This window comes from Podarcis vaucheri, assembly GCF_965113315.1.
Source record: "Podarcis vaucheri genome assembly, chromosome: 5".
Taxonomy (NCBI): domain Eukaryota; kingdom Metazoa; phylum Chordata; class Lepidosauria; order Squamata; family Lacertidae; genus Podarcis; species Podarcis vaucheri.
The window spans coordinates 44,959,487-44,972,503 of NC_138763.1; the positions used below are offsets into that span (position 1 = coordinate 44,959,487).

Here is a 13,017-nt window from a genome sequence, read left to right on the forward strand (position 1 = left end):
GTCAGGGGCTGTGAAGAAGACTGGAGAGAGAAGCTTATTCTGTATTCTATACCGTCTACGATATGTTTGTCCACACTGAACATACACAGCTATTGAGATTGCCATCTGTGCAAAGTGTCATATTTTCTCAGGTCTTATATTTCTAATATGGGGGAGTGTGGGAGTGATGTCCCTGAAACATAAGGCCATTTTCCATGAAAGGCATGTGAACTGTGTTCAGCAAAAAAAAAAAAAAAAAAAAAAAAGTAATTCTGGAGAAAAGTGGAATATGTATGTCCTGTATTAACCAAAAAGGAGCCTGAAAAGTGTAAGCCATTGAAAATGCACAGAAGTGAAGTATTCAGTCTATCTCTTGCTATTGCCTGACCAGACACAACTTGTGTAGACAGTTCCTTGGAAGTGCTGATCAACTAGCATTCTTCATCTCTCACTGGGATGACACATATACTGCCATTTGTTCTAATTTGCAGTTTTATCAGAATGCTTTGATTGGTTTCCAGAAGCACCTGGCTCCTGAGATTATAAACTATACCTGGAAATAAGAGCAGGAAATGTAACCCACATACGCTTCAACCTGCTTGATCTATTCTTTAGAAGAGTGGGCCATGATATCCTTATGTGTACTCCTTATAAAAAAGAAATACTTAGGCTTCACATCAGTTTCGAGTTGTGGGATGTGAGGGTGGGAGGGAGTGTGTGGGAAGGTGGGGGTGGGAATGTATGGTGCATGTGAACCATCTATTTATGTACATGGAATTAGCTTAAATACATGGTGTGGCGATGTCAGTAGTCTTGAGCAGGGTGCTAGGGTGAAAGCAATTAAAAATTAAGGTTGCACAGATTTTTTTGAGCTTTAAATTTGGGCATGAAAATTAAGTCTCCCTTATTCAGGAAGAGGGGTGTGTGATTATTAGTGGTCTTTTGCATCATTTTCCTTCATGCCTTCTGTCATGCCTCTGCTAGAGGAGTCCTCCTCAGATGAAAAATTGCTGCTCCCTGGGGGGAACCATATGGAGGAAGAAGTGAGGCAGACCCAGGCCTATCAGACTAGACTGTTAACATCCCAAGCCTGGGCTGAGCCACCTCCAAGCCCTGCTAAGTTATGTACCAAGGAATGCAGGAGTTGTTTCTCCAACCAGGTGGTGCCCAATCCTACATTTAAAGCCTGAATCTCTTGTGTCTGTAGTGCGATGCTAACTGCTACGTTCCAGATTCCTCTGCTACATAATGCTGTTCTGTACTTCAGTTCTTACCAGACTTCCCCTTCTCTTCCTGAATTTCCTCTAGGCTGCCTACTTCCCGATTTCCTCTAGGCTGCGTGTCCTTCATTTCACCATCCAGGTTTCTAAAGTATGGATGGTGGTCTGCTGTGGGAGTGATGAAATCCACTTGGCCATTTTATGGCTAAGAAAGCACAGTGGTGTGAGGAATATTGTCCCAAGTCAGTGTCACTAGCTCCCAGTAATTTGGTGCCAGACTATTATTGTCTTGAGGGTCCCCGAGTAGATGTGGGTCCCCAGATGTTTCTTGCATACCACCCAAGTCCTTGCACAGCACCCCCTGAGTTCTGCTTCATCTACCTGAAAAGCATCCACCCCACAGAACCCCTACAAATAATGCAGGGTGTTAGAAGGAATTTTGCTCTTGCATTTAGATCTGAGCAGCTTGCCGTTTCAGCACCCTGGACAGGTCATGTGCTTCATTACCAGGCACATAGAAGGCCTCATTATTTTAAGAAACACTTTTAAAAGAAAAATCTGTGAAAAGGAGGGTAGGAACAGAAGGTCTCTACAGCCAAATACAGAGAATTCACCCCTGTGAGATTAAACGCTTAACTCTTCACAATCCCAACCAAACCATGGCCTTCCTTTGAAGCTTCATTTCCCTACATAGTTTTGTAATTAATATGCTACAGATTTGGGGAATGGAAAGGGTGATTCAATTTAGGGCTCGGCTGCGTTCAGAGACAAGAATAGGCTCGGTCGTAAATCCTTTTAATGTTATCTCCCCTGACTTCCCAGAGTTCTTTTGCTCACCTGCATGGAAAGATGACTTGCTAAATCAAAGACGAATTTATAATAATTGTGAATTAGATTGGAGAATCGGTGCAATGATAAGCCTTAGCAGGCTAATACGTCATTTTGCATGCTTCTGCATTTGCAGTATTAATTTTGCAGCTACAAGTGACACCTTGGTCACAGATAAGATGGAACCACATGTAATGGCAAATTAATAGCAAACCCTTTTTAAAAAACAAAAACAAAAAGCCTTCACTGTTTCAAGGAGTGTGTATTTAAAATTACACATACATTAAAGAGAGAAGTACTTTATTGCATATGTAGACATTGATGGATCCAGCAATGTGGACTCTTCCTTGACTTTAGTCCACATGTTTGAATAGTTGCTCCAGGTTCTTGATCACTGTAGGCAAGTATTGCTCTTAACTTCGCTTGAAGAAGTTTCTCCCTTATTGTCTCTGGTGCTTCCAGACAAGTTGCTGCATCATTTACATTCCAGTCTCATTTCCCATATGACATTCATGAGGTAAAGTAGGGATGGGGAAACCGTGGTCCTCCAGATGTTGCTGGATTACAACTCCCATCATCCCTGACCATTAACCATGCTAGCTGGGGCTGATGGGAGTTGGAGTCCAACAACATTTGGACTGCCACAGGTTCCCTACCTCTGAGGTAGAAGGTGTGTTTTGTATGAATCAGTGTGGATTACTCAATCTTTAACATCCTTTCAGAAGGTTAACCCTGTGAGTCCATTGCAGCACAAACAACAAAAGCACTTGCGGCACCTTAACCTATGTAAACCACTGAACAATAGTCATTTTCCTTTTGTGGCAAAGGGGTTACATTTTCAATGCATATTAATGCGTGAGTCGGAACTTAAATGCACTGCTGATTGTTAATAGAAATGTTAGGTAGTAAATGTTCTAACTAAATGAATCTGTTTTAGAATCTTGTTATTCATATGTGTCGGAAGGTGCATGTTTCATGAAAAACTATTTTGAGATTGACAGCCAATATGATGGTTGGCAGCGAGATAATTTAAATTCTGATGTTTAAAATTTGTTTGGTGGTTCCACAACAAGATGATCAGCTTTACAAAAAAATAATAATAAATGCTCTTAATAGTCTTCTACTTTTTTGGAGATTTCATGCCAGCCGAGTGCATTAAGTAGTGTTGGTTTTTTTTTTCCAAAAGAAAAGAAAGAAAGCTCAAAAGGTTTTATCTGCCTGCAGCACAAAAACAGTTCTGTTTAGTAATTCTGAAGGTTTTGGCCTTGGTTATTGCTAGGAAACCTGAGCAAGGGAGGTTTCCAGATGGAGGAAGGAGAGAAGATTCCTGGCACATGGCAGGGGAAAGATCTGATCTGAAGCCAGGGATTAGCAAGATGTGCTACAAAGGGATGCTGAATTCTTGTTTGTGGTTGTCCAGGTAGACTTTAGCCACCAGAGGGTGTAATGAAGCTGCATTTTAGAGCAGTGCTTTTGTTTTGTTCTGTATCTTCCCAAATATCATTCTGGCCATATTTAGAATTTTGTTAATCCCTTGAATAAATTGCCCTAAGCCTTTGTTCTCCTGCCTTTGTAGTTTTGTAGCTTTGTTATGTGCAAAATCTCTGTTCCCCTCTGCTTTGACTATTTGCTATCTTGTTCTTTTTATTTATCTTGTTCTGTATTATCCACCTTGTACTAATCTTCCCAAGCACTAATGCTAAACAAGCAAACAACATGTTAACAATAAATCATTGGAGCATGAGATCCCACTAACCCACATCTCCTTTGCAGTACCTGGCATGGGGACAACAGATCACAGCACTATTGATTAATCTGGAATTATTCCTGGATCTGTGCTTGCAGTCCAACTCCCTTCTAAGTATGCCTGGAAAGAGTGGGAAATCTTTTGCATTTAATCACCCATACTGTGTGAGACCAAAAAGGTATTTAATAGTTGTTAAGGAGTAACACTATCATGTCATATGATCCTGTATGTGTATGCCCACAGGTGGCTCTGGGGTGACCTTAATTTATGGGTCTTGTTCTTTAAGTGGACTTTTCAAAGTGGCTAATTCTCAGATTGCCTCCAGGATGTCAGTATTTTGCGTGAGGGATTCAAGCGCCTACTAGAAGTTTAGGTTTGCACTCTGCCCAAATAGTGCACAAATATCACTATTTATTTATTTATTTATTTATTTAACTTTTTGCTGTTAGGAAAGTGACAGGGAAATGCACTGAAAAGTGTGAGATGAACAAATGACACAGGAAGATGGACAAGCAAATCAGGACAAATGCTCATTGTCATATAACCACCCCATAAACTGATCAGGACAAATGTTCAACAAAGACTAGACACATTCTAACCTTCCTCTCTGGATGAGCCCTCGTTTTCATGCAGCGATAACATTTGACCACTAGAGGCCACTCTGGTGTGTGCCTGTGGGATCTTGCTGTCTCCTCCCCTCAAGCAGGGAGCCCAGACTGGATATTGACAGCAAAATTAGTGGCTTCAGAATGGAGCACAAAGAAGGTTGTTGGTGTTCAGGTCTTGGCTCGTGCATGCAGCAATCAATTTTCATCCATTCACACATCAATGTAAACAGCATCACTGGAGTATATGAGAAGGACCGGCTCCTAAGGTCCTGATGGGTTATAGACCAGGGGAGTACATTGCTTCCCTCCCCTCATGGTGAATTCTGTTTTAAATTGAAAGCTAATTGGTAGGGAGGAGGATAATGTTGTTGCTCTTTGGATTCTTTTTTTAAAAACTGAGCTGAATGTTCTCTTGTACACCAAGGTTGCACTGGTGAGCAACTATGGCACACAACCAGGGAAGGCATATGTGTGTGTGTGTGTGTGTGTGTGTATAGATTGCACATAGTTGGTTTGTTGCTACTCCTCACTAATGATATCTTGTACCATATGCAATATTTGTTTATCCATTAGACATCCAAAGCTATTGAGATTGCTTCTGTGGAAAGTGTCACTTTTTCTCATGTCTGAAATATCTAATATGGGTAGGTGGGAGTAATGTCCCTGCAATATAAGGGCATCGTCCATGCAAGACCATGTTAAACAACAAAAAGTAATTCTGGAGAAAATGGAAATAATGCATTAACCAAAATTGAAAAACCACAGAAATGAAGTGTTTAGTTTGTCTTTTGTTATCTCCTCATGTTTTAAGTTCTCCAGCAGTCTAAGTCCATTGCTCAACAAGACACAACTTGGAAGTGCTGATCAAGTAACACTCTTCATCTCACTGTGATAACATATATATTGCCATTTGTTCCAATCTGCAGTTTTATCAGAATGCTTTGATGGCTTTCCAGAAGCACCTGGCTCCTGAGATTGCGAACTATACCTGGAAATAGGAGCAGGAAATGTAACCCCCATACACTTAACCTGCTTGCCTTAATATTCTTTAGTAAAGTGGGCCATAAGATCCTTATGAGTTAAATAAGAAAGGAGTACTTAGGCTTCACATCAGCTTGGAGTTTCTTGTGCGTATGTGTACGATGTATGTGAACCATCTCTATTTATCTACATGGAATTAGCTTAAATACATGGTGTGGTGATGGTCTTGAGCAGAGTGCTAGTGTGAAAGCAATTAAAAATTAGTGTTGCGCTGATTCTTTTTTGAGCTTTATTTGTGTTGTGACCTGACTGTCCTTCATCTCATCATCCGGGTTTCAAAGGTGTGGCTGGTGGGCTGTTGTGGGAGTGATGTGATCCTCTTGGCAAAGCAAGGTGGGGTGAAGCACATTGTCCCAAGCCAGCCCCCAATAGAAACCACTAGCTACCACTAATTTGGTGCCAGATGTTTATTGTCTTGAGAGTTTCTAAGCAGGTGAAGTTCCCCAGATGCTTCTTGGATACCACACAAGCACTTGCAGAGCACCCTGTTCTGCTTCATCTATGTGAAGAGCACCCACCGCACAGACCCTCAGCACACAGTGCAAACAAGCCAGGAAGCCCTTGTTTCTATAAGAGTCCATTTAAGTTCAAAGGAAGGGGCAAGGTCAAAGAGAGCCTCTTGTCACACTCCCCACTTCCGTGTCTTATAACTACCTAAAGAATCTGTGAGTGTAACCTTCTGTTGGTGTTGCTGAACTCATGGCTATTATAGTCAGGATGATAATTGCTGTGTTGGCTTACATCTACTTTGACCTGCTCCTTTTGTTGGTGATGACCCTGTTCTGGTACTTCAACCCTAGTCATCCTTGTGCCCATAGCTTCCTGAAGCCCTTTTAACACTGTCCTGAGTTGGAACACGACAATCCTCCGTTTGCATGGATTTAAGATGCACAGCAAGGTTGAGAACAGATCAGCCTCTCTTTGTGCCAAATTGACCTTGGCTTAGTTTGAAAGGAGTTGGCTGGTAGATGCGTAATTCTGTCTCACTGCTGGAATAGATTGCCTTTTGATAGACACTTTCCACTTCTGTGAGTTTTTATTCTATGTAAAGGAGCTGCTGCTGGACTAAGCAGTGTGCAGGATGACAGCACCCCATACTTTAGAGTGTATGGACTGTAGTGGACTGTGGCTGACTTTGCAATAGCTTTTCATTTAAGGGGATAAATGCTGCCTTCACATTATCTGTCTGAAGGCTACTGGTTCCAGAGCTTCTGTCTCCTATTTCGTGTGTGTGTGTGTGTGTGTGTGTGTGTGTGTATAAGGTAAAGGACCCCTGGACGGTTAAGTCCAGTCAAATGTGACTATGGGGTTGCAACGCTCATCTCACTTTCAGGCCAAGGGAGCTGGTGTTTGTTCACAGACAGCTTTCCAGGTTATGTGGCCAGCATGACTAAACCACTTCTAGAGCAATGGAACACCATGATGGAAACCAGAGCACATGGAAAAACTGCTTACCTTCCCACCACAGCGGTACCTCCTTCGAAGACAGAGGTCCTCTGGCTGGGGCGAGACGATAGGGGATCGAGCGGGCAACTCCCATCTCTTGCGGGGGTGCAATTAGTGCCAGCACCGGCCGTTAAGAGTTTGGGTGTAATCTTCGATACCTCCCTCTCTATGGAGGCGCAGATTACAGCTATAACAAAGGCGGCATTTTTTCATCTCCGCCAAGCTAAGCAGTTGGCCCCTTATCTCTCTCGTCCTGACCTAGCCACTGTGATCCATGCGACGGTCACCTCCAGACTGGATTATTGTAACTCGCTCTACGTGGGGCTGCCCTTGAGACTGACCCAGAAACTCCAGCGGGTGCAGAACGCCGCGGCGAGACTCCTTATGGGGTCTTTGCTGCGAGAGCACATTCATCCGGTACTATACCAGCTGTACTGGCTCCCGGTGGAGTACAGGATCAGGTTTAAGGTGCTGGTTTTAACCTTTAAAGCCCTATACGACCTAGGACCCTCGTACCTACGGGACCGCCTCTCCTGGTATGCCCCACAGAGAAACCTACGGTCTGCAAATAATAACATCCTCAAGGTCCCAGGCCTCAGAGAGGTTAGGCTGGCCTCAACTAGAGCCAGGGCCTTCTCGGCTGCGGCTCCAAACTGGTGGAATGCTCTGTCACAAGAGACTAGGGCCCTGCGGGACCTGACATCTTTCCGCAGGGCCTGCAAGACAGAGTTGTTCCGCCAGGCCTTTGGTCAGGGCGCAGCCTGACTCCCTCCTCTGGCAACCTGCACAGAATTTTGCTTAATTGGTTGCCATCAATTTGATTTAATTAATTTTTATAATGAAATATTTTTAGATTGTGTGATTATTTGACTGATTATTTGATTGTTGTTAGCCGCCCTGAGCCCGGCTTCGGCTGGGGAGGGCGGGATATAAATAAAATTATTATTATTATTATTATTATTATTATTATTATTATTATTATTATTATTATTATTATTATCTACTTGCACTGGAGTGCTTTTGAACTGCTAGGTTGGCAGGAGCTGTAGATATACAGTTGGCAATGCACATACATAATTATAAATCCTGATCTAATAGCAAGAGGTAGTTTTTAGTGTTGTAATTCACTACATACAGTATTTGACCTGGGTGCCAGCCCTACTGTCACAAGGATCATACAAAGATTCCCCAACCCCTCCCACATACATGAACATTAAGGAGGAGGTGGGATTTTGTTGTGTCCTGAGGCTGCATTGAGATAACAGTATCTCTGGCTTTTGGCACCTGTTAGCACTCTGCCTGGCGTGCTCTGGTCCAGGGGGTCACGAAGAGTCAGACACGACTAAACGACTAAACAACAACAACAAAGCACTCGGCTTCCCTGCAAAAAGGCCTACTCTCTGCGTTTAGCTGTGTAGCTGCTCAAGCTCCGGGATCTCCCCCACACATTCCTTTGTGTCTTTCAATAGGGAATCTCTGCTAAATGAGTTTGCACATTTTACCCCTTTTGTAAGGACAGATGCTGTGCATCATCATGAACACTGCTTTGTGAATGGTTACTAATGATTGTACATACATTTAACTCAGCCTTAACGTACAAGTTACAGTCTGCGCTCTCTTATTTCCCCACCTCCCTCTGACTTCACAGCTCATATTCTTTCCTCTCCACAACTGTGTGTATGTACTGCCAATTTAGGGTAACACTTTTGTGCATCTAAAGAAGTGGACGCTAGTCCACGAAAGCTTATGCCTGGCAGGAGGGATTTCTCGGACGGAATGAATGCATCAGAATGAGAGAGCGAGGCTAGCGTAATCCAGCCCTGCAGAGTTGCAGAGCAAAATCTCCTGACCTGATGGTGTTTGGCGGGGTGAGGGAGAGTAGGAGGAACCTCCAGATCCACCAGGGATCTGTACCCAGTTCCTCTTCTCCTTTGGACTCAACATTTGGAAAGAGATGCAAAGTGACTAGAGGGATGAGGATGACACATACACTGACATCTCTATTCACTATCCCATTGGTATAAGTGCACTCTTCTCTTCTGCTCTGTAATAAGAGTGGCTGGCTGGACTGGGGTGCAGAGTTGTCTCTGATGAGTGATAATAACCAATGGTTTGTGGGGATTAAGGAATTAACTCTTGCAATGGGAGAATCATTGGCCTGGGCAACCCTTGCCCTCTTCCAGCAGGCCACAGTTGGGGCTCTTGTTTCAGGTTTCGTCTATCTGAAGAGCAGGCGCCAATGCCAGGCTGGCAGCCTCCCCTGGGCTCTGCTGGTATGAGTAATATGCAGAGCCTGGGCAGCCCCCCCCTGAATCCTGGCACCAGGCCCTGGCATTTTTCTTGACTCTGGTTCAGGCACATCCAGTTCTACAAGTGAAAGGATTAGCCAGTCAGAAACTGCCAATGCTGCTGCTTCCTAAGCTGTTAAGATCCGGGCACTTCTAGGTATGTGTGGTGACAAAAATATAGACCAGGTGGGTGAGAAGGGCTAAGGGACAACACCAACAGCACAATGGAGGTATCTAAAAGCTGGGGCTGAAGGAGTTTGGGGCACAGTCTGGGAAACACCCAGAAGTGGTAGAACTTGTATGTGGGATATTGGATGCTCCCACTCTCCACTCTTCTCCCTCCTTAGGCAGGGATAGGAATGGATTTGAAAGCTAGTCAGGTGTTTTAGATGCCCATCAGGTTGATGGCTGGGGGAAAAACTTGCATACCTTTGGCAACATCTTTGTTAGTGCCATTTTTGCTGACGGTGGATTTAAAAAACAACAAGTCAGACAGTAGAAAAAATAAATAGAAGTATCTAGAAGGTGAACAAGTAGGGGACCTGTCAGGTGTTGGCAGGCTATTTTTATTGCCATGCTGCTACTTTTATATCCTTTGACAAACCCTTCCCCTCCCCATGCCAGGCAATCAATAGCTTTCTGAATATTGGTGTGCGTAGTGTATTTCTAGTGTCTGCTTTGAGCCCTGGTTATCAATTTACAGGTAGCGGCTGAAACAACATCAGTAAATATACCTGACTGCTGCCAGCTGCAAAGCAGGCTGCTTTCTCCTCTGGCACTAGAATTCCACCCCCAGGCCAGTTCTCCCCTTGGCGTCTGTGGGGCATTATTGGGGAAGAAATTCTGAAGACTTGGATGCTGCCTTAGATAGGGATTCCTTCTAAAGTCAGGCATTGGGGGTTCCTTCTCTGTCCAGTGAGCTAGTTTATCATTACCCTCCCCCCCTTGGTCTTATGATACTATGCAATCCTTACCCTTTTGTCCAGCATGATACTTCTTAACCACCAACACACACACACACACACACACACACACACACCCCCCGTCCAAGCAGAGGCAGCTAGGATGCACTTTGCGATGGTGGAATTATCAAGGAGAACCATTGTAAAAAAAATAGAAAGGAGAACCATGTAGGATGATGGGAAGAACATTAAGAAATTGGTAGTCACCATATGGGCTAGCCTTGCTCAGCTGGGTGTTCTGGGGTGGACTCTCAGGCTGGGTTGAAGTTTTCCAGAGTATGTTGTCCTCTGCACATTTTAAGCTCCATTGTTTCCTCTGCAGCAAGAGATGGGCAAGGGCAGTGCCTAGAGAGATACAGGTGTCCTCCCGCAGCAGTGCTGGGACTGGACATGTTGAGGCGTCACATGAGGGTCTCTCCCTGTTTAATGCCCCCTCCCATCTGCACTGAGCTTTCCTGGGCACAAGCCAAGATCCTCTTAACTCTCCCATCTCCTTAGCAGCTGCATTAAGCAAATCGATTGTGTTGGTGTCATTGGGATGGGAGGGCAGGGCAGGGCTCCTTCTGCACACATTCCTCTCCCCCCCCCCCTTGCATTTCTCTCTTGGCGCTGCTGCCACGGTCCCTCTCTCCCTCTCACTTTCATCTCTGTGAGCCAGGCAAGCGCAGCTCAGACTCCACTGCCTCAGACTTCGCAAACTCCCTGCCCTGCACTGTGTGACCCTTTTCTCCCCTTAGCAGGCACAGCAATCACTGTGCCCCTTGGGAGAGGGTCAGAGGTGCCCCCGGTGCTGTTCCTGATGGAGGCTGATCTTCAGCAGCAGGGTTGAAAGCAGCAGTACCGTTTCAAAGGGAATACAAGGACCCACGGGCATGTGGGTGACCCTGGCTGAACTGGGGTGAGTGAGGAGCTGGGAGAGCAGGCACGGGTGGGCTTGAGGGCCTTGATGCCATGAGTCCCCTTCACCATGAACCTGGAAGGCCTGGAGATGATTGCCGTGTTGGTGGTTCTGGTCCTCTTCGTCAAGGTGCTGGAGCAGTTTGGACTCTTTGAGCCGGTCTCCTTGGAAGGTAATGCACAGGGAAAGGGGTGGTCCTGGGGAACTGGCTCTGCTTAATCTGTACTCCTCTGGCTGGTTGTAGGGTGAGCCTTGATTAGCCAAATCTATCACTTTTGACAGGGCAATGGGTAGTTAAGTTTAGTTCAACAGTGGAGAGGGAGCCTCTGCTGCAACCCAGAAGGCTTGATTATCCCTTCGAAAATAAAAAAATAATAATACTTGGATGGTCTCTAAGGGGCAATGAGAGTGTGGAAAGGGTCGTACACCTTTTGGAGTGCGTGCAGTTGAAGACTATGCTAAATACAGAGGATAAGCAGCAATGCCTATCCTTAAGGTGAGAACTGGAAACTAAAATAAACTTGTACTTTGTGCAAAGTAAGAGAGAAGCTCTACACCAAATGGGTGAGCCTTGGGGGAAGTAGAATTTTGAAGCAGGCAGGTCATCTAAGCCACAAGCCTGTGTTGGACACAGTGTCCCCTGCCAGGGTGATGACTTCTTAAAGAGGCAGGAAACCATGGAACTTTCTGAACCCCATCTAGATCTGTAGCAAGTGGGCACGAGTGTGGCACCAACTTGGTGCCACTAATACATGTGTTCACCTTGCATGCAAAAAACATTTTAGGGGTGCATGCTTGGAGTGTGGACTGGTAAACAAGCATGGTGAACCTGAGCAGGAGATGTGTGACGGATGGCATTGGAAGGTGGAGGGGGCACTGTGTATATGGGTTATTATGATGTTGATAGAGGTAGCAGCTTGCTTTCTGTTGGCAATAAACACATGTGAAGCAGTAGTATTGGATGACTAGAGACAGGCACTGTGTGCTTATTCTAGTCGGAAGTGTGAAAGTATTGATGAGCCCTGTATCTCTGTTTCTGTACAGTGCTTTGATGTGGTGGACTCTGCAAATGCCCTTCTGCTTCAAGGTGTCAGCCCCTCTCTTCCTATGCTAGACTTCCTTGAGACTGGGCTTCTCTAGGCGACCTGTTTATTAAGCACTCATGCTAATTTGCTTGCACAGATCTTACCTGGAGCTTAGATTATGACCAGGGTTTATTAAGCATTCATTCTGATTTGTTTGCAAGGGGAGGTCATGTGGCAATGAACATTCATTCTGATTAATAGGAAATGATCTTCTTACTAATCGCTTGCTCATCCCATCCTTTTAAGTGCACTTCCTAGTCACTTTCTTAGCTGCAAAAAGTCTGGGGCAACAGATCACTTTAATCCACTTCAACAGCACAAACCTATATTTCCAGTATGCCCTTGAGTCCCTCCCTGAAAATAGTGCTTGTCTGGAGGAACCCATTGTCCCTCACTGCAGCACTTAGAAGAGGAAGATGCAGGAGGAAAAATGTTAACATAAGGACCCACAAAGGGGAGGAGGGAAGTCCATGGGAATTTGTGGAAGTCTCTTTTCATTTTGATTGCTTGACGATTGATTGTAAATTTCAAAATCTGAAAATGAAATAAATTTATTTTTAAAAAAAATAGAAGAGGAAGGGCTGTAACTCAGTGAAGCGCATGTGCTTTGCATGCAAAGGTTTCCAGGTTCAATCCCCACCATCTAGTACTGAGCTAGATGGACCAGTGATCTCACATGGTATAAGGCAGCTTCCAATATTCCTCTAACATTGTAGAATGAAAATAATATGTGATGACACCATATAAGGGTAATAGTTTGACCAGGTGATTAGATGGCTCACATGCTCTTTCTCCACTCTGGGCTCATCCGCACTTCTGCTTGTGCCATGCATGGAAGGACAGGTCTGAGTGGTTTTCCCCTTGCCCCGCTCCTCTGCAAGTGAAAAGCCATTCTTTAGTGATAGATTGGAACAA

The 13,017-nt window shown here is 44.7% G+C and overlaps 1 protein-coding gene across 5 annotated transcripts in view; it reads left to right on the top strand.

Moving 5' to 3' along the window:
- Positions 1-13,017, top strand: part of KCNIP2 (potassium voltage-gated channel interacting protein 2) — a 106,507-nt gene that overhangs the window by 66,405 nt on the left and 27,085 nt on the right. For 2 of the 5 annotated variants that reach the window (XM_082223467.1, XM_082223464.1), the window contains exon 1: positions 10,801-11,189. The exons of the other annotated variants lie outside the window; for them this stretch is intronic. In XM_082223467.1, the coding sequence (XP_082079593.1) occupies positions 11,087-11,189 (103 nt within the window). In that variant the 5' untranslated portion in view covers positions 10,801-11,086. Of the gene's footprint in view, positions 1-10,800; positions 11,190-13,017 lie in introns of those variants that run through there. 5 annotated transcript variants of the gene reach the window in all.